The sequence below is a fragment of the Gobio gobio genome (genome assembly GCF_949357685.1).
Source record: "Gobio gobio genome assembly, chromosome: 12".
In the NCBI taxonomy this organism is placed as follows: Eukaryota; Metazoa; Chordata; class Actinopteri; order Cypriniformes; family Gobionidae; genus Gobio; species Gobio gobio.
In genome coordinates, this window is record NC_137105.1 from 48,722,984 (window position 1) to 48,745,424 (window position 22,441).

At 39.6% G+C, this 22,441-nt stretch overlaps 1 protein-coding gene across 1 annotated transcript in view; it reads left to right on the forward strand.

The window, feature by feature from the left end:
• syne1a (spectrin repeat containing, nuclear envelope 1a) overlaps positions 1–22,441 on the forward strand; it is a 248,224-nt gene that overhangs the window by 139,744 nt on the left and 86,039 nt on the right. Inside the window, exons 73-88 of the mRNA XM_079830658.1 lie at positions 516–662; positions 781–906; positions 3,914–4,090; positions 4,622–4,887; positions 6,435–8,589; positions 8,677–9,014; positions 10,318–10,462; positions 10,557–10,763; positions 12,572–12,855; positions 14,224–14,389; positions 14,480–14,635; positions 14,830–14,982; positions 16,508–16,690; positions 17,841–17,978; positions 18,081–18,266; positions 21,950–22,072. Coding sequence (XP_079686784.1) covers positions 516–662; positions 781–906; positions 3,914–4,090; positions 4,622–4,887; positions 6,435–8,589; positions 8,677–9,014; positions 10,318–10,462; positions 10,557–10,763; positions 12,572–12,855; positions 14,224–14,389; positions 14,480–14,635; positions 14,830–14,982; positions 16,508–16,690; positions 17,841–17,978; positions 18,081–18,266; positions 21,950–22,072 — 4,950 coding nt within the window. The remainder of the gene's footprint in view (positions 1–515; positions 663–780; positions 907–3,913; positions 4,091–4,621; positions 4,888–6,434; positions 8,590–8,676; positions 9,015–10,317; positions 10,463–10,556; positions 10,764–12,571; positions 12,856–14,223; positions 14,390–14,479; positions 14,636–14,829; positions 14,983–16,507; positions 16,691–17,840; positions 17,979–18,080; positions 18,267–21,949; positions 22,073–22,441) is intronic.

The following is a 22,441-nucleotide window of genomic DNA, read 5'->3' on the forward strand; positions in this document are numbered from 1 at the left end:
TTGCTAGTTTATACCCCGTACCATCTTGTGCCAACCTTGCCAGAACAATGCCATCCGGTAAATCCTGCCACCTGGCAATCTGGTCAATGAGTCCCATAGTCTGCACGTACTCTGCCAACTCCTGCCGTCTGCCAAAGCAAGCCTGTCGTTGCCTGCCCCCCGCGAGGGCCCGTGAATTAAGAATGTCAATCAGCGTCAGCTTTTCCGCTCATGGGATTAGGCATGCCAGAGCATTCAACACCTGTCAAATGGACTTTTGGTGCTTTACGTTGACCCGATTTAGCATGGTTAACCGTATGCCCCTCTCATGTCATTCTCCGTTTTGCTCCTCAAATATGTCAGAGTCATGCTGTTCCTGTTTTATACAGCTGAGGATTACTTAAAATACCCTTTGATGTGCATGCTTTATGATGAATTGGCTCAGTGTTGACCCATATAGACGTGGTATTGTTTCAATTTTAGCCTGACCACTACATGCAGTGTGGTTCGTAAAACACTTCTGTCTGTTTGCGTAGATGTATCAGAGTCTGGATCGGGAACTGCAGAAGCACGTTAGTCTGCGGGATACGTTGCAACAGTGTCAGACGTGGCTTTCAAACGTACAAGAGGAGGTACAGCTTCCTGCACATGCTCCAGTCTGCCTACAGGAGGCGCTAACACAGGTATAGGCTTTTATGTTGCTTTGTGTATCTACACACAAGTTGGTATGAGAAAGCCTGACTCTATGTATAATCAACTCTACCTGCTTTGGTTTCTGGTTTCTCTTAAATGTCTCGTCAGATGAAGCAGGACCGAACTCTGCAGGAGCAGGCTAGTACCTATTTGCAGCTGGTGTGCTCTACCTGTGACCTTTCTGATGAGACCGTACGAGAGACGGCTTCTGACATACAGCAGGTCAAACTTCAGGTGAGTGACTTATTAGAATACTAGGGATACACTGATATGAACATTTTAGCCGATACTGATAATTATTTGTATTTGAAAGCCGTTAACCGATATATTGGCCGATAGATCCGAATCCAAATTTGTGTCATTTTTGAAAGCCTGATTACAAAACAAAAGTCTCACCATTAAAGCCTTGTCCCAAGCACACAATTATGATGTTCTTATTATAATTTTATGTAGCCTATATGACAGACTTGTGCTACACTTTTTTTGAAGTGATTCCAATCATATTTCAAGCAATTCAAAACCATAATGGTGAACAGTACGCATCTGAAGAGTCTCAGTTGAACGAAATAATACATTATTTATTGGCCTTAATGTATATTTCTTACAACATATATCGGTCATAAATACATTATGAATACTAGGGATGCCACAATATAATATTGAACCGTTCGGTACGGCATTCACGGTTCAATACGCGCTTGTGAATTTTTTCAGTTTTGCATTTAATTAATTATTTTTATTGCTCTCCGAATTGGCTATGTTTGAGTGTGCCTGTGAGTCTACGCGCTGCTATGAGCAAATATCCAATCACTATGCACTAAAGTTAGGGGTGTTTAGCCACGCTTGCAATGCTGTCCACACTTTAACAGAACGGTGAAGTGAGGAATCACGAAAGTTCATTTTTGCATGTGTTTTCAAGCCTTGCCGGTTAAACATTTCATTCGCGTGCACACTTAAAGCCTATCAAACACGTGATTACTGGACTAAGTATTCGTCTTACTGCGCTAATACTGTCAAATACACACAAGGTTAACATAAACACAGTCGGTTATGTCTAAAGTGAAAGTAAAATCGACATGTGTCTATATTAGATGCGTGCAGGTCTTAAATTGACAGCCCAGTGAACACGCTGCAGCTTGTCCTTAAAGGGACAGTTCACCTCTAAAATAATGTCATTATTTACTCACTCTAATATTGTTCCAAACCTGTATTAATTTCTTCTGTTGAACACGGACAGTTGAATACCAGACAGCTGATGGTAGCCATTGACTTCCATATTATTATTTCCTACAAGGGGGACCAGCAACTGTTGCTTTCCAACATTCTTCAAAATATATTTACCAACAGAAGAAAGAACTTTATTCAGGTTTAAAACAACTTGAGGGTGAGTAATCAATGATAGAATCTTCATTTTTGAGCGAACTATCCCTTTAATGTTAATAAAACAACAAAAGACAAAGAGAAAATTACTCACTGAAAAATTTTAATACAGTAGCTTTGATAAGAATCAATGTATATTTTATAGTGAAGTCTATGTAGTGTTTTATTTTTACATTTATTCATTCAATCTCATACTTAAATACTGCTGTACAGCTCTGAGCTGCCAGTGTAAATCTTTATATATATTTATTTTATATTATACAATACACTAGGAATATGTACAAGTGTTTTTGAAGTAAAGTTTTAAGGTTTAAGTCTTTTACGTTAAATAAAGAAAGTGTATTGCAACAACAAAAATAGTCTTTTTTCTCCTTAACCTCTTGCTGTTCCTGTCAGCTAACAATAGAATAGCAAAAAACTAATGTGACAAGCCATCAGAACCGAACCGAAAACCGTGGTTAAAAAAACCGAGGTATGTATTAAACCATGGACTAACTGTATTGTTGCATCCCTAAGTTCAAATGTTCTAACTTCAGTTTTTAGTTGTTTCTTCTACTATGGGCACTTTTATACAGAACCCCTAAACTAAGGGATATGGTGACGGAAGAAAAATATTATATCTCAATGCTTTTGCGTTCACTTTAACATTCCCCAGAGAAACACACAACACCTATTGGGGGAAGACAACACTTTTGTGAGAAAACACATTTTTTACGAGAAAATGCAAAGGATGTTTGAGTTTCTCAGGGGAACGCAAAAGATTTGCGAGGCAAACTCGAAGTATTTCAAAATGTCCCTGTATGTACTCCGTACTTTTATGTCCATTGGTTTAAATTTATCATTAAGACTTTTTTTTCTTTCTCTTTGTTACATGAAAGTCACATTAACCATTTAAACCAAAGCCATAAATCTAAAAAAGCTATGTTCCAAATTTGAGGTTGATATCTCAAAAAATGAGCTTTCAGTCAGAGTTTGTTTGGGCACAGCGCCAAAGTTTCCCCATTAGATGCCAGCAAAACTCCACTGATACACAAAGTGTTTGGATTTGTGATTTGCAGTACAGTTGAGTTTTTCTCTCTCAAATATCACAAGCACACGCACGCATACCCACACACAATTCTTTTATTACACACATACAAACCACTCTCTGTACCAACACACCCACACAGTTACAGCTGCATAAATTATCCAATTGTCTTTATAATATGCAGAAGCAGAAAACAGGAATAAAGTGAGTATTTGCTTTAAAAGCCACATGTTTTGCCCAAAAGGCGCCTAGAGGAAGTATTTTTTGTGTACCTAGTGCAAAATAGATTTTTTTTAAAGGAAATGGGGGTGAAATATTAAAATTCCAATAAAAATACAATCCTGTGGCAAATTTTATGCAGTTAGCATTTACACAGGCAAAGTTATCAACAAAAAAAACAACACTGAAAAAGCCAAAAATGTCCATAAGGATGTACAAGGGTTAAATTAAACGTTGTTATATATTTTTAAAGCCTAATAAATGTAAAAAAAAAAAAGATAGCTTTCAATTACACTGTAAATGGCTATAATTAAAAAAAATACATGTTATGGAGACATCAGTATCTGTATTGGTATCAGTGACACTGGCCTTCGTTCATAAAAAGTTGCCAGTAAACTTATTTAAATATACTGTCCTTATGTAGTTTAACTTTAATTTGGAGATTAACTGTGAAATAACATTATCTAACTTGTTTTTAATCATGATTAATCACAGAAAAAATCATTAAAATCGAGTACATTTTTGCTAATCGATCGACAGCACTAATATTTAAAATATTAAAATCCATCATAATTTGGCTGGAAAATGTTTAGAGATGTTTTCCGCCTAATACAGATCGAGGAGAGGATGCTGGAATCTCAAGAACTAACCGAGAACTGGAGAGAGATCAAGGACTTGCGTTCCAACCTTGAATGTCGTCTTCTTGAGGCGGATCAACTCCTCCAGAGCATGTTGAGGAGGCCGGCTGAGCTCGAGCCAAAGGTTGCCCAGAACCAGCTGGACCAGGCTCAGGTAAGTGACAGCTGTGTGTATAGATGACATCCATTGGAAGACAGCAAAATGTTTATGACTACCAGAGATTTTTCTGAAACACTACTGCAAATTTAATATTACATTAATACCTTATGCACAAGTTTTCTACCATATCTATCAGTTAATCAGATGCAGTCTATTATGTATTGCTGAAAGCTCTGGTGATCTTTGGCCTCTGTTACATTTTCTGGCAGGAAGCTTCATTCATTAATAAAGATTTCTCCCCAGATTACTCATCTGGGTGTAATTATGGATGTGTGAATTGATTTGTCAGTGCCTGTAATAACAGCGTCCAGGCAGACCCCTTCATTGTGTGTGAAAAATAGCACATATTAACATCTCTGGATGTGCTGAGAATTGTCAACAATAGATTGAATGAAAACCCCAATTACCTCAAAGCTCACTCTCTGCCAGTGACAGAGGGCGTCATCCAGAGCTGTCCATTTGGCAGGATATCAAATAAAGACAGGCAGCATTTATTAATAATTCCCCATATTTCATGCCACAAAGGGCTTTATCCAGGAGATGCGCGCCAGGCAGGTTGAGCTGACCCAGCTGAGGGAGAGCATTAATAGGCTAACGGCTGGTCAGGAGTCCCCCGAGCTTATGGAAGTTGGGCGCTTGCGCTGTGCTTGGCTGGATCTGGGCAGACAAGCTGCACAGCTGCTGGAACAGAAAGAGGAGGATCTACAGAGAAGTGGGGACTATCATGACTGCATTTGTATGGTGGAGGAGTTGTTTGACCAGCTGTCCAAGAAATGGGATCAATTGGCCAGGCATGTAACATTCCCTTTCAGATTTTGCACAACATATTCATGTTTGATAGTTGACACAACCCTCTACAATGCGAGTAAATCACTTGCATATGCGACTAAATAAAGTCTATCATTAGAAATTGGCTAATAAATTCTTCGATTTTACTCGCCAGTGTGTGTGTGTTAGAGGCTAAGTATAAGTTTAGCATAGACATATCCTCTATCGCTGAACACTCTTGAGTTTCACTCTCTCTGTCAAGCGATCTGTACTATTTCAATTAGTTTCAATGGATGCGCAGCGTCTCTGTATTTGACGTACCATAAACTCTAGTGTGAGTTTATCGGCGTCGCTTTGCTGAGAGTGCTGTGTTTCAAACACACATGCAAAGGGAGAGCGAGAGTCATACATACCACGCAGAATCAACATGTAAACAATATTCTTTGTTGTATTTTCCTGTCAAAATAATGGAGTTCATTTGGAATTATTTAGCTTTTAAGAACAAGCAGAAGATACGCCCGTTTCTCCGATAGTGGGCGGAGCTAATGCACAAAAGACAATCTCATTGGCTGGTGCTCATCTATTACCGTACCTTTTTGATTTCAGCACATCATTTTGTGTGAACTCTGACAACGTGATTAATATTCATGAACCCAGCAGCTCATCAATCCTTAGTGCGCTATATATTGTTATTAGTAGTATTATTATCATCTTTTAATAATAATAACTATTATCAATTTTTTTAACTTAATTAAACACATAGGGCCCTATTATACATCCGGATTGCTATTTACATGGTGGAATTTGTGAGCGGAAAGACTGAACAATGACTTTCATTTATTTATTTATGCGTTTGGCAGGCTCTTTTATCCAAAGTGACTTACAATGCATTCATTTTTTACATTTTGTCAGTTCTTGCTTTCCCTGGGAGTCGAACCCATGACCTTGGCATTGCTAGCGCCACACTCTATTGTTTGAGCTACAGGAATGCTGTGAACACAGAAGAATCCTATTATTTTTGTGTGTGAGCTGCTGAACGTCCCTGTGTGTGCAATAAGCGAAGTGTACACACGTTGTGGACCCGCCTAAAGGCACATATTACTTACACGCCCTTCAAATAACAAAAAAATATTGCGCCAAAACATGGTTTTGACTTTAGACCAGGTTTAAGTCGGTCAATGGCGCTGTCTATTTTGGTTTCCTCAAAATAGCAACGCACCAACAATGTGCCTGAACACACCTTAAGCACCGCCACCAGTCATAAATTCAGTTAAAATGACAAATATGCATTCATACATGTTACAAAGTTTTAGTTCTAATTACTAAAGTTCTATCATTAAATATTGCTTGATTATCATAATATCATAATATTATGCTTGATTGAGTGATGTTACGAGTGTACGTTCAGATTCAAAATGCAATTTTCTAAAGATAAGCTGGCAAGTAAACGAAACAATTTACTAGCCAATTGCGATTCTATTGCCAAGGTGTGCGTAGAGGGTTGTTGTTCTTCAGGCATTTTTGTCAATCATTCTTCTCTTTGTTCACAAAAATACTGACTCTTTTCTAGGGGAGATATTGAGAGCACAGCGGAGTGTCTGGATGCCTTAAAGAAGTTGTCCACAGACCTGCAGGACCAGAGATGCGTGCTCGATGATCTGAGAAATAACAGGCACGGAATCCTGCCTCGCCTGAGTTTAGAAGACAGAGACCTGGTTAAAGAGCAGGTTAGTTACCTTGAGCAGCGTTGGACACAGGTGGAATCGCTTGTCCAGCAGAAAATCCAAAATTCAGCTCAAACGCTAGAAGAATTGAGTCAACTTGAGGACCACTTGCGGGAGGCACAAGAGTGGGCTGAGTTGCAGCAACCGTCCCTCTCTGAGGTTCTCAAGACCAGTCCCCCTCCAGATCTGGCCCAAAGCTTTCTGTTTGATCACTTGAGCTTTTGCGCAGAACTGGAGGCCAAGCAAAAGCTTCTGGCAGAGGTCGTGACAGATGCCAGCAGCCTTTCCTATCGCCTAGGACTTAATGAAAGGAGGAAGCTGCAGGCTTTGGTCCAGGAAGCACAGGCAGAAGTAGAGGTGCTTGGAACCAAGGCAGCTCAATATCGTAAAAGCCTCAGTAAAGTGTTTACAGAACGGACGCAGTTCCTACAAGCCCTCCACAGGGCAGCTGAATGGATCAGGAAGCAAGAGCAAAGGGCTCTTGCAGATGATCATGTGGCGCTCCTACCAAACGTACTGCACAAGCAGGTGTCAACTTGCAAGAATTTTACCAGCAGTCTAAGAGCATATCAGGTGGAGCTCACATCACTTTGGACACAGGGACGAGACTTGGTAAAGGATGCAACTGAGGAGGAAAAGAAGGAGACCCTTCAGAAGCTGGAGGAGTTGCAAGTCACCTTCGAAGCCTCCTTGCAAAAGAGCTCGGAGCATCTGCAGAATCTAGAGAAGGCGCTAGTCATTCGGAAGTACTTTAAAGTGGACCTTGACAGGATCTCTGAGTGGTTAAAACAAGCAGAAGTAGCTACCTTTCCCATTATTGACCTGAGCGGGAATGACGAGGACCTTCAGAACCAGCTGAGCGAATACCAACAGCTTCTTGATCATGCTTCAGAGTATGAAAACCTTTTGCTTATCGTCCAAAGGGCAGGACAGGAGATTCTTCCCACCTTAAATGAGGTTGACCACTGCTACCTAGATGAGAAACTCAACGGCCTCCCACAACAGTACAATGACGTGTTGCTGTTGATCAGAGAGAAGCGCGACAGGATCCAACAAATGCTTCTGGAGCGCAGGGAGTTTGAGTCCCTCATTGATGTCACACGAAAAGCTTTGGAGGAACTTCAGCAGAAATGTGACAGTTTAGAGACGTCAGCCAGCCAAAGTCTAGAAGAGGGAGAAAGATTGCACAACAACTATGAAGCTCTCCTGAGAGGTCTTGCTAATCTCTTTCAGGGAATGAAAGATCTTCGAGGTAAAACTCAGGATTTCCTTAGCATGGGTCAGCCATATGCCCCTGAAGTCACTGACCAGTTAGTTCATCTCCACGGCAGTCTTAACCAGCAGATTGAGTGGAAGATGAAAGAATTGCGGAAAGCGCTGAAAATATTAAATGACCACCGAGCAGTTATCGAAAAAATGGACGATAGCATCACTGGATTAAAGGGACAGCTTGACAAACTTGACTCAGATGGGGCGGCAGAAGCCACAGAGAGATTATCTACACTACACAACCTATCGAAATGTCTTGAAGAGGTTAGTTCCTATCCAGAGTGTCTTAAAGCACAAACTGATGAACTCAACCAGCACTTTGATTTAGAGACCCTTACGACTCAGGTTATCCTCAGGGAGGAACAACTTCTTACTTTAAAGCAAAGGATTAACACACACATAGAAGAATGCGAGAGAGGTTTTAAAGAAAATAAGGATTTTCAAACTGGTATTAAAGTATCAATAGACTGGCTCAAGAGTCTTAGGGATCAATTGAGATGTCCATTAATATTTGAAGAAGCACAAATCGAGATTGTGCAGGAGGAGGTCAGGTCACTGTCAGCACTTCAAGGAGAAATGAAATCTAGGTTTAGAGTATTAGAAGATGTCACTAATGAAGAGAAACAGAAGTACGTCAATGACCAAAAGCCATTTCCAGAACACTTTGAAACCAATTTAATGGATATTCCAAAGCTGAAGGACGATCTTCAACAAGCTTTTGACACCAAACAGGTAAGATAATATTAATTCCTGACAGGAAATTGTGTTTTCTGCCTCTGTAATGGAATACTAATGTTTCCTTAAACTGTTGATCCCCAGGTGGCCTTGCAGTCTGTGCTGTCGCTGCTCCAGAGATACCACCATTCCTCTCAATCCAGCCAGCTGTGGTTTGAGGAAGCTGGTGCTCTACTTGAGCAGGCCCCATGTAAGGAAGACCTGGAGAAAATTTCAGACTGCCTCAAGGACTTAGAAAATATAACAGGCCGGGGACAAACCGTCAAGTGTACGATGCAAGAAATGCAAGATCTAATCCCTCAAATGGGGGACTTTTTGAGCCCTACTGTGATTAAGCAAATCCAGCAACATTGTGAGGCGTCTCATCACAAGGACACAGAGGTCTTTGAGCAGCTAAGACAACGGCAAGACAACTTGCAGCGGTAATGCTAATGTGGTTTTGACATCTACTGTCTTGCTCAAAAGTTTACACACCCCTTGAAGAATCTGTGAATAATTTTAACGAAATAAGAGGGAAACACACAAAATGCATGTAATTTTTTTATTTAGTGCTGTCCTGAATAAGATATTTTACATAAAAGATGTTTACGTACAGTCCACAAGACTTTATATAAAAATGACCCATTCAAAAGTTTTTGAACCCTTGATTCTTAATGCTGTGTGTCGTTCCCAGATGATCCAAGGCTCTGTGTGTGTGTGTGTGTGTGTCGTTTCCTGATGATCCACGGCTGTGTGTGTGTGAGTGTGTGTGTGTGTGTGTGTGTGTGTGTGTGTGTGTGTGTGTGTGTGTGTGTGTGTGTGTGTGTGTGTGTGTGTGTGTCAGATCTCAGAATCACACAGTCACTGCTGGAAAGGGTTCAAATATGCAGAAGATGCTGGAAACTGAAGAATTTGAGGATTTTTTCTGAAGAACGTTGGTCAGTTTAACTGCTCAGGACAAACAAGAGACTCAAGAACAACCATCACAAATCACACACAAAGCCGTGGATCATCAGGGAACGGCACACACACACACACACACACACACACAGCCGTGGATCATCAGGGAACAACACACACACACAGCCGTGGATCATCAGGGAACGACACACACACACACACAGCCGTGGATCATCAGGGAACGACACACACACAGCCGTGGATCATCAGTGAACGACACACACACACACACACACACACACACACACAGCCGTAGATCATCAGGGAACGACACACACACACAGTCGTGGATCATCAGGGAATGACACACACACACACACACTCTCACACACACACACACACACAGCTGTGGATCATCAGGGAACGACACACAAACACACACACACACACACACACACACACACACACACACACACACACACACACACACACACACACACACAGTATTAAGAATAGAGGGTTCATAAACTTTTGAACTGGTCATTTTTATAAATTTGTCTTGTGGACTAAATGTAAACATATTTTATATAAAATATCTTATGCAAGACCTAAAATAATCTAAAATAGACCCCAAAAAAATGCTATATTGTAAAAAATATTGTATGATCCCTTTTTTGTTAAAATTATTCAAATTTTCACAGATTCTGCAAGGGGTGTGTAAACTTTTGAGCAAGACCCAAACTTCCATTGCTTTATTCATATTAACAATATGATGACAGGCTTTGGTGTTTATACGGTTCATACTTTTTACTGGATTTGAAGTCACAGATTTACTTTGTTTGTTAGAAGCATAACTCAGTGGAGATCCGTCCAAGATGAAACAGATGAAGTGATCAGGCAGATGAATGAAGTTGAGAAGAGGATGACCGAGTTTACAACTGCCAAAGCAAACTCTGAACAAGAAGCTGAAGACAAGCTTTGTTCATACCAGGTCTGTGACTATGCATTTCTTTCCTTGCCTAACTTTGATATGGGTGTTGCCATTATTCTAAATATCTCCTATTGCTTCCATTTTTTTTCTACAGAGAATTATGTCACAAGCTCAGGGTCTTGAAGACGCACTTAATGGACTGAAAGAAAAAGCAGCACAGTGTCAGCCTGCAATAAAAGACACTTCTTCTCAGCCGGTCCATTCACTGAGCCAGCGGTGGACTCGGTTGTACGGTGTTTCTAGAGCTCAGGTGAAAGCCCTGGAAGAGTCTGCACATAACTGGAGATGCACCAGGGAGAAGGTAAGGAAACTTCATGAGTAGATACTCTCAACTTACTACACAAAGATGCTCTTTATATATGATTCTCCATTTCAGAGAATGTAATCAAACACATGCAATAGTGCAAATCAGATACAAAATGCCATAAAATGATTGTTAGGTGCCCAAATAGCACATTATTTCCTATTAACTGTGGTAAAAAGTCATGAGTTTTGATCAAGTTAAAGCATGTCTGTGATCAGACCAGAGCATTGGCCTGAGAGTGATGTAATGCCTGGCAATGGCTGTCCATACAAAAATAGCCAACATGGAAGTTGCCAACTCACCACTTCCCCCATAAATCTCTGCTGGAATCACAGGAAATGGCATCATAAGAGGGCTATACTGTGTAACACAAATTACATGTGCTTTTTATGCATCAGGTTATACAACAGTAATACTTGGGCATGTAAAATATTATTGGAGAGGCATTGCTGTCCAGACATCCATTTCAGTAATGTTAGCAGTAACTGTGTCCTGTTTATTTTTGGCAGCGCACACTAATTCTGTGTTGACCTAACCCTGTTTAATTGTTCAGCTGAGGATATGACATCACTCAGTCAGAAAGAGCCATAGTTCTCGCACACACACACACACACACACACACACACACACACACACACACACACACACACACACACACACACACACACACACACACACACACACACACACACACACACACAGAGAGAGAGAGAGAGAGAGCGAGAGGAGATCTAAAAACCACAAAGAGCTTTTTTTCATCTGTTTCATCACTAATTCATTATTAAGAGTTGTAGCTACTCTTCTGTAAACAGAGTTGCTGATGTCTTAACCCTCTTCTTTCATTTAATAAATGGAAAAGTGGGGATAAATTACACTCCATTAATTCTTAATGACTGTTTCACTTTTGACTGAATCTAAAATATACTGAATCTAATCAATACTTTATATCTTAACCCTTTTTGAGAATACACCTGAAAATGCACTAGGGCTGCAATTCAAAATATGAAAGTATGAAAAAGTTATGGAAGTTTAAATGTACTGTAAATAAAACATACTGTACTAAATATTTTTTATTTGATATAAAATATATATTTTACAAAAATGTTTTAATCTAAAATTACTATAAAATCAAAGCCATGTGTCTAACCAAGTTGTGTTCCAAATTTGAAGTTGATATCACAAAAATGTAAGTTCCCATGAGATTTTGTTTAGGCGCTATACCAAAAATTGCCACCGGGTGTCAATGAAATTCCATTGATTGTTTTTTTTATGCATTTTCCTGTAAATTTCTGTCCAAATGTCACTTCCATCACAAAACGGTCATCAAATATGGAACCTTGAGACTCAGATCTTTCCGGCGATATGTGTCAAGATTAGAAAAGATTTTGATTTCAAAGCAGTTAAAATAAATGTTGTAATATAAAACATGACACCGCCCACTAGGGGAGGAGCCCGCTAGAAGAATTTAAAGTACCATTTCCATGGTAACGCATCCTTTTCACAGGATGAATTTAGAGTTCGTAAGCTTTCGAATGATACCTAATTTATGATAATTACTAAAATATATGATACGAAAAAAAGGCGATCAAAAAAAGAGTGCCAGGTGTCCCGCCAGTGGGAAGGTGACCCTGAATGAACGTTCAAAACTTGTAACATATGAATTTAATGGCAACTGAATATTTAAATGTATAAAGAAATACCTAAAAAGAGCAATAATAAAATGAAAGTTATATCATAATAGTAGCACATATTAACAGGAGTAAAAACTTGTTGGAGTTACCCATCCCACATCTCTGTCTGATCAGCTGGAGAAAATGCGGGCTGTGTGTGAGGACCTGCAGAGTCGCGTTCCTGACAGCATGGTGGAGAAAGCCTCCAGTATGGCAGCCCTGCACAGCCTTCTGGAGTACCACGACTCCTTCAGTCGAGAGGTGGAGAGAGAGAGCAGCTCCCTGACCCTCCTCAGACACCACGTGCTCAGCCTGCTCCTCCATCCTCACGCCGCTGCACCCACCACACCCAGCAAACACCACAACCAAGAGAACCCGTGTCTGCTGGAGATCCAGAGCATTCAGGAGAAATATGACAAGTACGTCTGTCTGTCTGTCTGTCTGTCTATCTGTCTGTCTGTCTGTCTATCTATCTATCTATCTATCTATCTATCTATCTATCTATCTATCTATCTATCTATCTATCCATCCATCCAATATTTCTATCTATCTATCTATCTATCTATCTATCTATCTATCTATCTATCTATCTATCTATCTATCTATCTATCTATCTATCTATCTATCTATCTATCTATCTATCTATCTATCTATCTATCTATCTATCTATCTATCTATCTATCTATCTATCTATCTATCTATCTATCTATCTATCTGTTGATCTGTCGATCTGTCTGTCTGTCGATCTGTATGTCTCTGTCAATCTGTCTGTCTGTCGATCTGTCTATCTGTCTGTCAATCTGTCTATCTGTCTGTATGTCTCTGTCGATCTGTCTGTCTGTCTCTGTCAATCTGTCTGTATGTCTGTCTGTCAATCTGCCTGTCTGTCTGTCGATCTGTCTGTCAATCTGCCTGTCTGTCTCTGTCGGTCTGTCTGTATGTCTCTGTCGGTCTGTCTGTATGTCTGTCAATCTGTCTATCTGTCTGTCTGTCTGTATGTCTGTATGTCTGTATGTTTCTGTCAATCTGTCTGTATGTCTGTCTGTCAATCTGTCTGTCGATCTGTCTGTCAATCTGCCTGTCTGTCTGTCGATCTGTCTGTCTGTCTCTGTCTGTCTCTGTCGATCTGTCTGTCTGTCGATCTGTCTGTCTGTCTCTGTCAATCTGCCTGTCTCTGTCAATCTGTCTGTCTATCTGTCTGTCAATCTGCCTGTCTGTCTGTCGGTCGATCTGTCTGTCTGTCTCTGTCGATCTGTCTGTCTATCTGTCTGTCTGTCTGTCTGTCTGTTGATCTGTCTGTCTGTCTCTGTTGATCTGTCTGTCTGTCGCTGTCTATCTGTCTGTCAATCTGCCTGTCTGTCTGTCTGTCTGTCGATCTGTCTGTCTGTCTATTAGCCTGTCTATCTGTCTGTCTATTTGTCTGTCTGTCAATCTGTTTGTCTGTCTGTCGATCTGTCTGTCTGTCAATCTTCCTGTCTGTCTTTCTGTCTGAGAAATTGTTGATAGAATTTAAATGTTTAGGTTATCTATCAACTAAATTCTATTAACTTTTCAGATCTGTCTGTCTGTCTCTGTTGATCTGTCTGTCTCTGTCGATCTGTGCTTGAGTGCAATCCACTAAATGATTTAGCTTTGAATTGACAAAGTTGATCATTAGAGACAATATTATGTCATGAAAACCATTCCAGTCATTTTTGAAAAATGTCCAACCCTACTTCTGTGTAATTTGCTTTTACCTCTCCGATCATTTGCATAATGTGTATTTTCTGTTTCCTGCTCTCCCTCAGTCTGTTGCAGCAGGTGTGTGCTAGCCGGCAGCAGGTGCAGGTGGAGCTGCTGGAGAGAGAGGAGGTGGTGAGGGAGCTGGGTCTGCTGAAAGGCTGGATCCAGGACACCCAGGGGCTGCTGCTGAGCCCCACTGCAGACCTGGATAACCTGCTCACTGACCTGGAGGTACTGCAGCGCACCACTTACAGTGGGACATCTGAACATCCTACAACCGGTTCACTTTACTCATGATAAGTCTGGTTTGCTTTCTGCTAGACGGCTCATGGTGGCATGCGGTCTCACCGCCAGAACCTTGAGCAGATTGCAGATTGTCAGCAGATGAAATACCAGGAGCTCCATGCCACCCTTCCTTCTGAGATCAGTACCCAGCTGGCAGAGGTCACACTGGCTCTGGGTTCTGCAGAAGATCAGGTACCTTCATTCATATCAGGAATTTCAAAAATACAGGGACCAAATTAATTCTGGTGTGGGAACTCAAAAAATACAGTGTCAAAATATAAGCCTAACTGACAAACAGAAAACTGGGCACTGGTATTGATTGAATACTGAAAATGTAGGTAAGATCTCTTTATCACTTATCTGTTTTTTTCTTCTCCTGTGCTCAGGTCCAGGCACGGGAAAGAGAGGCCCAACACAGCAGAGATATTAAAGAAGACTTTAGCTCCAGACTCCAGGATATCTCAAAGAAAGTCAAACTCATCTCTTTGAAACTCAAGCAGAAGGCCATGGATGTTGAGGAGGCTAAAGAGGAGACTGAGGTACAGGATGAACAGAAGCTGTGGAACAGACGTGCCCTAATTACTGAAGTGCACACTATAAATAATGACATGAGTGTACTCCACGCAACCTGGTTTCTAAATATATCAATATGAGTGCAGTTTACAACACGGCATTTTAGTATTATTTATTAGGAGCCAAGCATCGAAGGTGCGTAGGCACCTATTGTATCCGTTGGCGTTCTTATTATTCTTCCGTTTCTTCTTCTTCTTCTTCTTCCGCTTATGTCAGCCCATAGAACCGTATGGTAAAAAATTTGGAAATTTGGCACACAAATAGAAGAAATTTATGCCTGGTTTCACAGACAAGGATTAAGCCTAGTCAAGGACTAAAATGGATGTTTGCACTGTCTTAACTTGGAGTAACTTGCACTAACATATCTTAAAATATGTCAATACCATTGTTTTGTCTTAAGATGCACATCAGTAATGTTTTTTATAAGTCATGTTTATAAAAGCTGCCTTAATGTCCTAATTGAACTCAGACCTAATCCTGGCTTAATCTAAGCCCTGTCTGTGAAACCGGGCCATAGAGTCTCTAACTCAATCCCTCTTGCGCCACCAACTGTCCAAATGTGCTCTCATGTTTATGCTAATAACATTTGAACCATAAGGGTTATAAACAAAACTTCCCGCCCAATTTTCCTGCCAAAAACTTTCTTTTTCGAACTCTTCCTAGACGATTTCTCCGATTTTCTCAAAATTTTAACCAGGTCATCTTCAGACCATGCAGACAAAAAGTTTTATAACACGCAAAGGAATTCGACAAAATGCCCGCAACGCTTTAGTGTAGGCCTATTCTGACCGATCTTGGTGTGTGAGATGACAACCATGACCTAATTTTACATGCACAGTTTCGGCGCAGTGCCACCTAGTGGTCAGAAGATATGAAAAATGGCTATTTTTGCTAATAACTCCTGAATGGTTTGGCCAAAAAAAAAAAAATTTGATTTAGTGCAGCATACTGAGTCGAACAATACCCAATTTTGCCATATTGGCCTTTTTGAGTGTCGGCCATTTTGAATTTTGTCATAAAATTCTCATAGTATTTTACGAATACATTGACGTATCGTTACGAAACTCTGTATCTGTCTTCGGCACTATGCCTTGAAGATACTCAAAAAGTTTTGGGGCATTAGTTATTACCAAAAATGCTAAGACTTTTCGTGCCTTGTTTGTGCTTGGCCCCGATAATAGCTGCTTACAGCAATATTTAATGACATATTTTCAGTATTCAATTTAATTGTAGTTTGTTTGTTTTTTTAACTTTTTCGTCTAATATTTATACTTCCTTTTAATTTCTTTCAGCTTTATTTTATTTAAATTAATTTTTTATAATTTTATTTTCAGTTAACAACAACACTACAACAAGGAAACTTTTTATCATTGCATATTAACAACTTTAAACATTGTTTTTTGTACCTGCCATTTATTTCTTTCTTTTTCTCTCTCTCTCTCTCTCTCTCTCTCTCTCTCTCTCTCTCTCTCTCTCTCTCTTTTAATCCAGTCTCTATTTGAGGAGCTAGAGGAGTGTGGTCGTGCTCTGTCTGAGTTAGATGTGGCGGTGCAGGAGTTTGGAGAGCAGAACCCTCTCTTAGCCAAACAGCTGGGCTCCAGCCTGAGTAAACTGACCGAGCTTCATGCTCAGACCAGCAGACTGGCGGAGGGAAGGACCACATGCCTTCAGAAGGTCAGCTTTTGGGGAAACCTGTTTGGAAACAGGCATTATTTTTGAGATTTGATGATGCTAGTGGCACAGAAATGACCAGAGATGTATAAAGTACTAGAGACACATACTTGAGTAAAAGTACAAGTTCCTTATCAAAAAAGTGACTTGAGTAGAAGTTGAAGTGCTCTTTAAGCACCACACTTAAGTAGAAGTACTAAAGTATTCAACATTTTTTGTACTTAAGTATTGCAAGTAGTTTATTTTAAAATGTACCACTCAAGTACTGAAAGTAAAAGTACAAGTATTGTGTTATGTAGTTATTAAAGAAAGTAGTCAAAAGTTTGAACATCATATTGTTTTTATTATTTCAAATGATTAAGCTAAAGGACAATCACAATGTTGGTAGGTAATTTTTCTACATATTGTCATATAAAAAACCTGAAAATACTGTAGTTCATTAAGATTAAATCTTACTATAACCACTCTTACTAAAAAAATGGGGTGAGCACACTTATATTCTCATTTCAAGAGGTGTTCTGAGTAAATGATTTGTTTGTAACACTTTACAATATGGTTTGATTTGTTAACATTACATTAGTTAATGTATTAGACTAATAACTAACATGAACTAACCATGATCAATACATTTGTTACTGTATTTATTCATCTTTGTTAATCTTAGTTAATAAAAATACAGCTGTTCATTGTTTGTATATGTTACTTCACAGTGCACATTAACTATGTAAACAAATAGAGAGCAATTTGAGCGCAAGACGCTCGTGTTGTTCTAAAGACAGTGAATGCGCGGCTCTCTCGCGCGCGCTCACTCTCGCGCGCTCTCGCTCTCTCTCTCTCTCATGCGCGGTAATGTGGGTTTGGAATGGAATGATTTGTAACATTTTTATAATTGTAACGAGTCACGATGCAGCACATAAAAAAAATATCGGAGTAAAAGTATTAAACTCATCGAAAATATGTACTGAAGTAAAAGTGGAAGTAGGAGAAAAAAATAATACTCTAGTAAAGTACAGATACTGCCTTTTAGTACTTAAGTACAGTAGTGAAGTAGTTCTACTTCGTTACTATACATCTCTGGAAATGACACACTTCATCTTTAAATTGGATATTTTTTTCAATAAAGTGTACAAATGGTCCCGTTTCTCTCTTTTAGGCAGAGAAGAACTTTGAAGAATTTAATGAAATGCTTACGTTAACCCTCAACTGGACGGAAAAAGCAGAGACTGTGGTCTCAGCCAACATCATGTGGAGTCCAGCCTCTCAGATGCAGGAGCAAATCAGAACCCATCAGGTGGAGACGCCCGCTTTATCCAGATCAGACCACAATTTCTCAGGATTTTCAGTAGCTGTTGGGACAGAAATCTAATGATATTTTGTGATATATCTCTATCAGGCCTTATTACAACAGTGGCAAGACCTCCAAGGAGAGTTTGAGGGTCTGGTGGAGCGGGTGGGACTGCTGGATGAGGTGGTCCAGACGGATGCCCTCCACCAGCAGGTGGCAGAACTGAGCAGACATGCTGAAGAGCTGCAGCAGAGAGCCAAAACTAGACTCCTGACGCTACAGGACGCAGCCAAGGTGATTCGGTTGTGGCTAGAAGGGATACAGCAACGTGAGGCAAAATCATCTCATGAGAAAATAACAATAAATTAGCTACTTATCAGATTGTGTTTAATTAACGTCTACACCTGCCCCAACCCTAAACCTGCCCTTACAATAATGTAAATACAGTAATGAAATGATGCAATATTGATGTGTGCATGCCCAGTGGCTGTAGCTGTATCCCTTCTAGCCTTTACCACGTCACAATACATAAAGCTAATATAATGAGAACATTGCAATGGGCCATTTGGGTTTGTAGTGTTCTCTGACGTGTCATGCTGAAGGTCTCAGTGTCTCATTTTATAAACACCGTTATTTATAATCCATTTTATTTGAATGTAATTTTGCTAAGAAAAAACTGCAATATCACTGTTCTAGTCTACTTCAAGCCTGCTGTAAATTTAGAAAGGCATTGCCATCTAGTGGCAAATTAGATAATTAATATAATTCCTCATTCTGTATCTTCTTTACTAGACTTAATTTGTCTGTTCATTAGATTAATTTACTAATTAATCTACTTAATAGCAGCTAATTTACTGCTTTAACTAAACGTTATTTTACAGCTTTATCTTAAACCATACAATCAGTAATGTACAGAAAATGTGTGCCCATGAATTAGTCTGGCTTAATGCATGCCATAACTATATATAACTGGCATCAAAAAATTGGATTGTAGTTCAATTTTTATATTTGAGAGCAGATTTATAACTCTGCAGTGTCTATAATGCATAAATGATAAAATATAACTATATAATTAAAGGGATAGTTCACCCAAAAAGGAAATTTCTGTCATTAATTACTCGCCCTCATGTCATTCCAAACCCGTAGGACCTTCGTTCATCTTCAGAACACAAATGAAGATATCTCTGATGAAATCTGAGGGCTTTCTGACCCCTTATAGCCTGCAACATTACCACTTTCAATGCCTGGAAAGGTAGTCAAGACATCATTAATATAGTCCATGTGACTCCAGTGGTTCAACCTTAATGTTATAAAGCGATGAGAATACTTTGTTGAAAAAACTTTATTAGGTGTTCTGACGTAGAACTGAATCGCTGCACTGTGTTTACAACGTGAACAGCGTCAGAGACTGACATGGAAGAGAAGAAATTGATTAAAGTCGTTATTTTCTGTTTGTTTTTGCGCACAAAAAGTATTCTCGTCACTTTATAACATTAAGGTTGAACCACTGGAGTCACATGGACTATTTTAATGATGTCTTTACTGCCTTTCTGGGCCTTGAAAGTTGCAGTGAAGTTGCTGATGGGTGGTTCAGAAAAACCTTTCCGATTTCATCAAAAATATCTTCATTAGTGTTCTGAAGATGAACAAAGGTTTTACGGGTTAGTAATTAAAGGTAGGGTAGGTAGGATTTGGTTAAAAAACTTTTTTTCCAAATTTGTTTAAACTTTCTTTATATATCAATATATAATTAAAATGTAAGTACTCTGAAAAAGAAAGTATGAAAATTGAGTGTCTGTAGACCTCTCACGACTGTTTTAAAGGCAGCTCATTATTTCCATTCACTCCACCTTCTCCCTTCTGGGCTCTTTCCAAAGCCACGCCCCCAAAACACATGAACGCGCTACGCCCACCGCGATCAGCTCAGCTGACGCATTATTTACCTGAGACGAGCGGAGAAGAAGAAGCGGAGTGCATGTAGTGACATCATGTCAGAATCACATGTAATAAAAAATCTAACTTTATCATTATGAATATAAACAAATAAGATGTCTTTTAGTACTCACTCTCAAGCTAGAATAACAATACTGGTAAAGTTCAAAATACACACACAACACAGTGTCTACGACACACACAGATACAAGATAAAAACATTGGTAGAGTAACGTTATATAAAAACAAACCAAGGGCTGAAATAAACGTGCAGGTAAAGTTCCCGGTGAACATGGTAGAAGAGTTTAGACAGAGGGTAGTAGCTAAAGCTGACTTAGTTCTAAAAAAAAGTTCCTGGATGCGGTGTACCAGCTTTTACACATGCATTTTGTTATCTAAAGTAACATTTTGCGAAATTCAACACGACAGCGATCAACTTGAGCTAAGCATATTGAGTATTTATCATCTCTACTAATGGCTCGCTAGGTGTATAACATTGTAACTTTATGCTAAGTAATGTTATGTTAGCTATATTAGGCAGCTACGTGTGCTAGTGAGACATGCTTCATAAAAACATAAACCAAAAAAATGTATAATCAAAATGAAAGATTACCTGTCCAGCAGAAATACAGCCTCTTGAACTCAAACGGGTGCGCCAGGGTTGCCAGGTTTTCACAACAAATCCGCCCAATTGCTACTCAAAACTAGCCCAAAACAAGCCCAATCGTGTTTCTCCGGTCAAAATCGCGTTTGGGGGGTAAAATGTGTCTTTTTGGCAGGGCTGCCTGCTAAAATTCGCAAATCCCGGGGCAAAACATCACATAATTGGGGTCGCTTCAACCCGCGGACATGAAAAACAGCCCGCGGCAACAGTGTTTGAAGTAGCCCGACTTGGCAACACTGGGTGCGCATGTGGGCAGATCCTGAGCAAAAGTGGCGGTTGCCATGGTAGCGAGAGAGAGTGACAGGCGCCCAAACCAATCACTTGTTTCGGCCCGAACGAAAATAATGAGCGGTGTTTATTGCAGATTAAAAAGTCTAGAGTCACTCGATTTTTATACTCTCTTTTTCAGAGTACTTACATTTTAATTATGTATTGACATATAAAGACAGTTTAAACAAATTTGGACAAAAGTGTTTTAGATCATACTTACCTACCCCACCTTTAATGACAGATTTTTCATTTTTGGGTGAACTAACCCTTTAATTGTTGTCTAAGGAAACCAATTTACAGTTATACTATAATAGTTATTATACTTATGCCATCACTGTTTTCACTCATGCAGCTCAACTATAAAACCATAGTACTCAGCTCATGCTCTCTTCATTTCTCCATTTTATTTTCCATTTTTTTGGGGCTACATTGATTCACTTTATACAATTTTAGGCCCCCTTCAGCTGCTCGTGTTCTGTGGGCTTATGTCTTGTCATTTAGCAGACATTCTCTGAAGTAAATCACTGAATATAAAGGGCTTTAGTCTCTTGCTGATTTAGCAAGGTTGAGATTGAAGTAACCGCTCAGGTTGTGGATCCTCACATGATTGAACCTGCAATCTGACTGTTTGGATTAAATTAGTGGCACTGTGGTAGATTGAAATGGATTTTTCTCGAATGCCAAAAGAGGGAGCTAGCGCTTCGGTTAATCAACCAAGTGCTTCCACGATGCCAAATGCCGACATGTCAATCCATTGTTTAGCGTAGCACCACTATTATAGTTCCCTTTATTTCCCTGTTAGTATTCTCAGGTGTGTCGTTTTCAATGTTAAAATGCTAATAGTGGGATTTATTTGATTGTGTCTACCCAGAGGCAGCCTGGGAAAGTGTTTTGAATCCTATTTAAAAAGGGTAATTATTTTTGCAGTCTAGTTTGATGCAACATAAAATTACCATGAAAGCAACTATTTACATTAGTTTAAAGGGATAGAATGTGTAATTCTTGCTAAATACTGAATTAAATATTACAAATGACAGATATTTGTCTCTGTGAAGCCAAATTGTCATTGGGGTGAGCATAACGATCCTCCTGTGTGTGTTTCTCTGTGTAGGACCTGGGGAGACTGGAGAGTGATGTGAAGAGCCTCCATCAGTCCATAGAGAGAGTCCAGGAGACCCTGGCTTCCCCTGATCTGGCTCGCCTCAGCCTCAGAGAACAGCTGGCTCAGAGACAGGTACACCCATCACTCTCACTAACATTCCTCTGATTTATCTAATGTACAGTGCCTTCCACTAATATTGGCACCCTTGGTTAATAATTGTCTTAATTATTAGTTATTTTATTGTTAGAAAACATAATTTATATTAAAGGGTAACTTCAGTGATTTAGCGTTAAGCTTTGTATCAGTAGAAACCCTGTAGTATATTTGAATTATGGTACTTTCCCCCCTCATATCCCCCTGAGACGAGAGAATTATGCATATTATTTCTGGAAAAAATCCTCAGATGACGCAAATATCGTCATTTTGCTTCATTGGAGGATTTTTTGGCTAGAGGCTAGAGACTACAGCCAGTAGATGGAGCTGTTCCGCATGTTATCAACC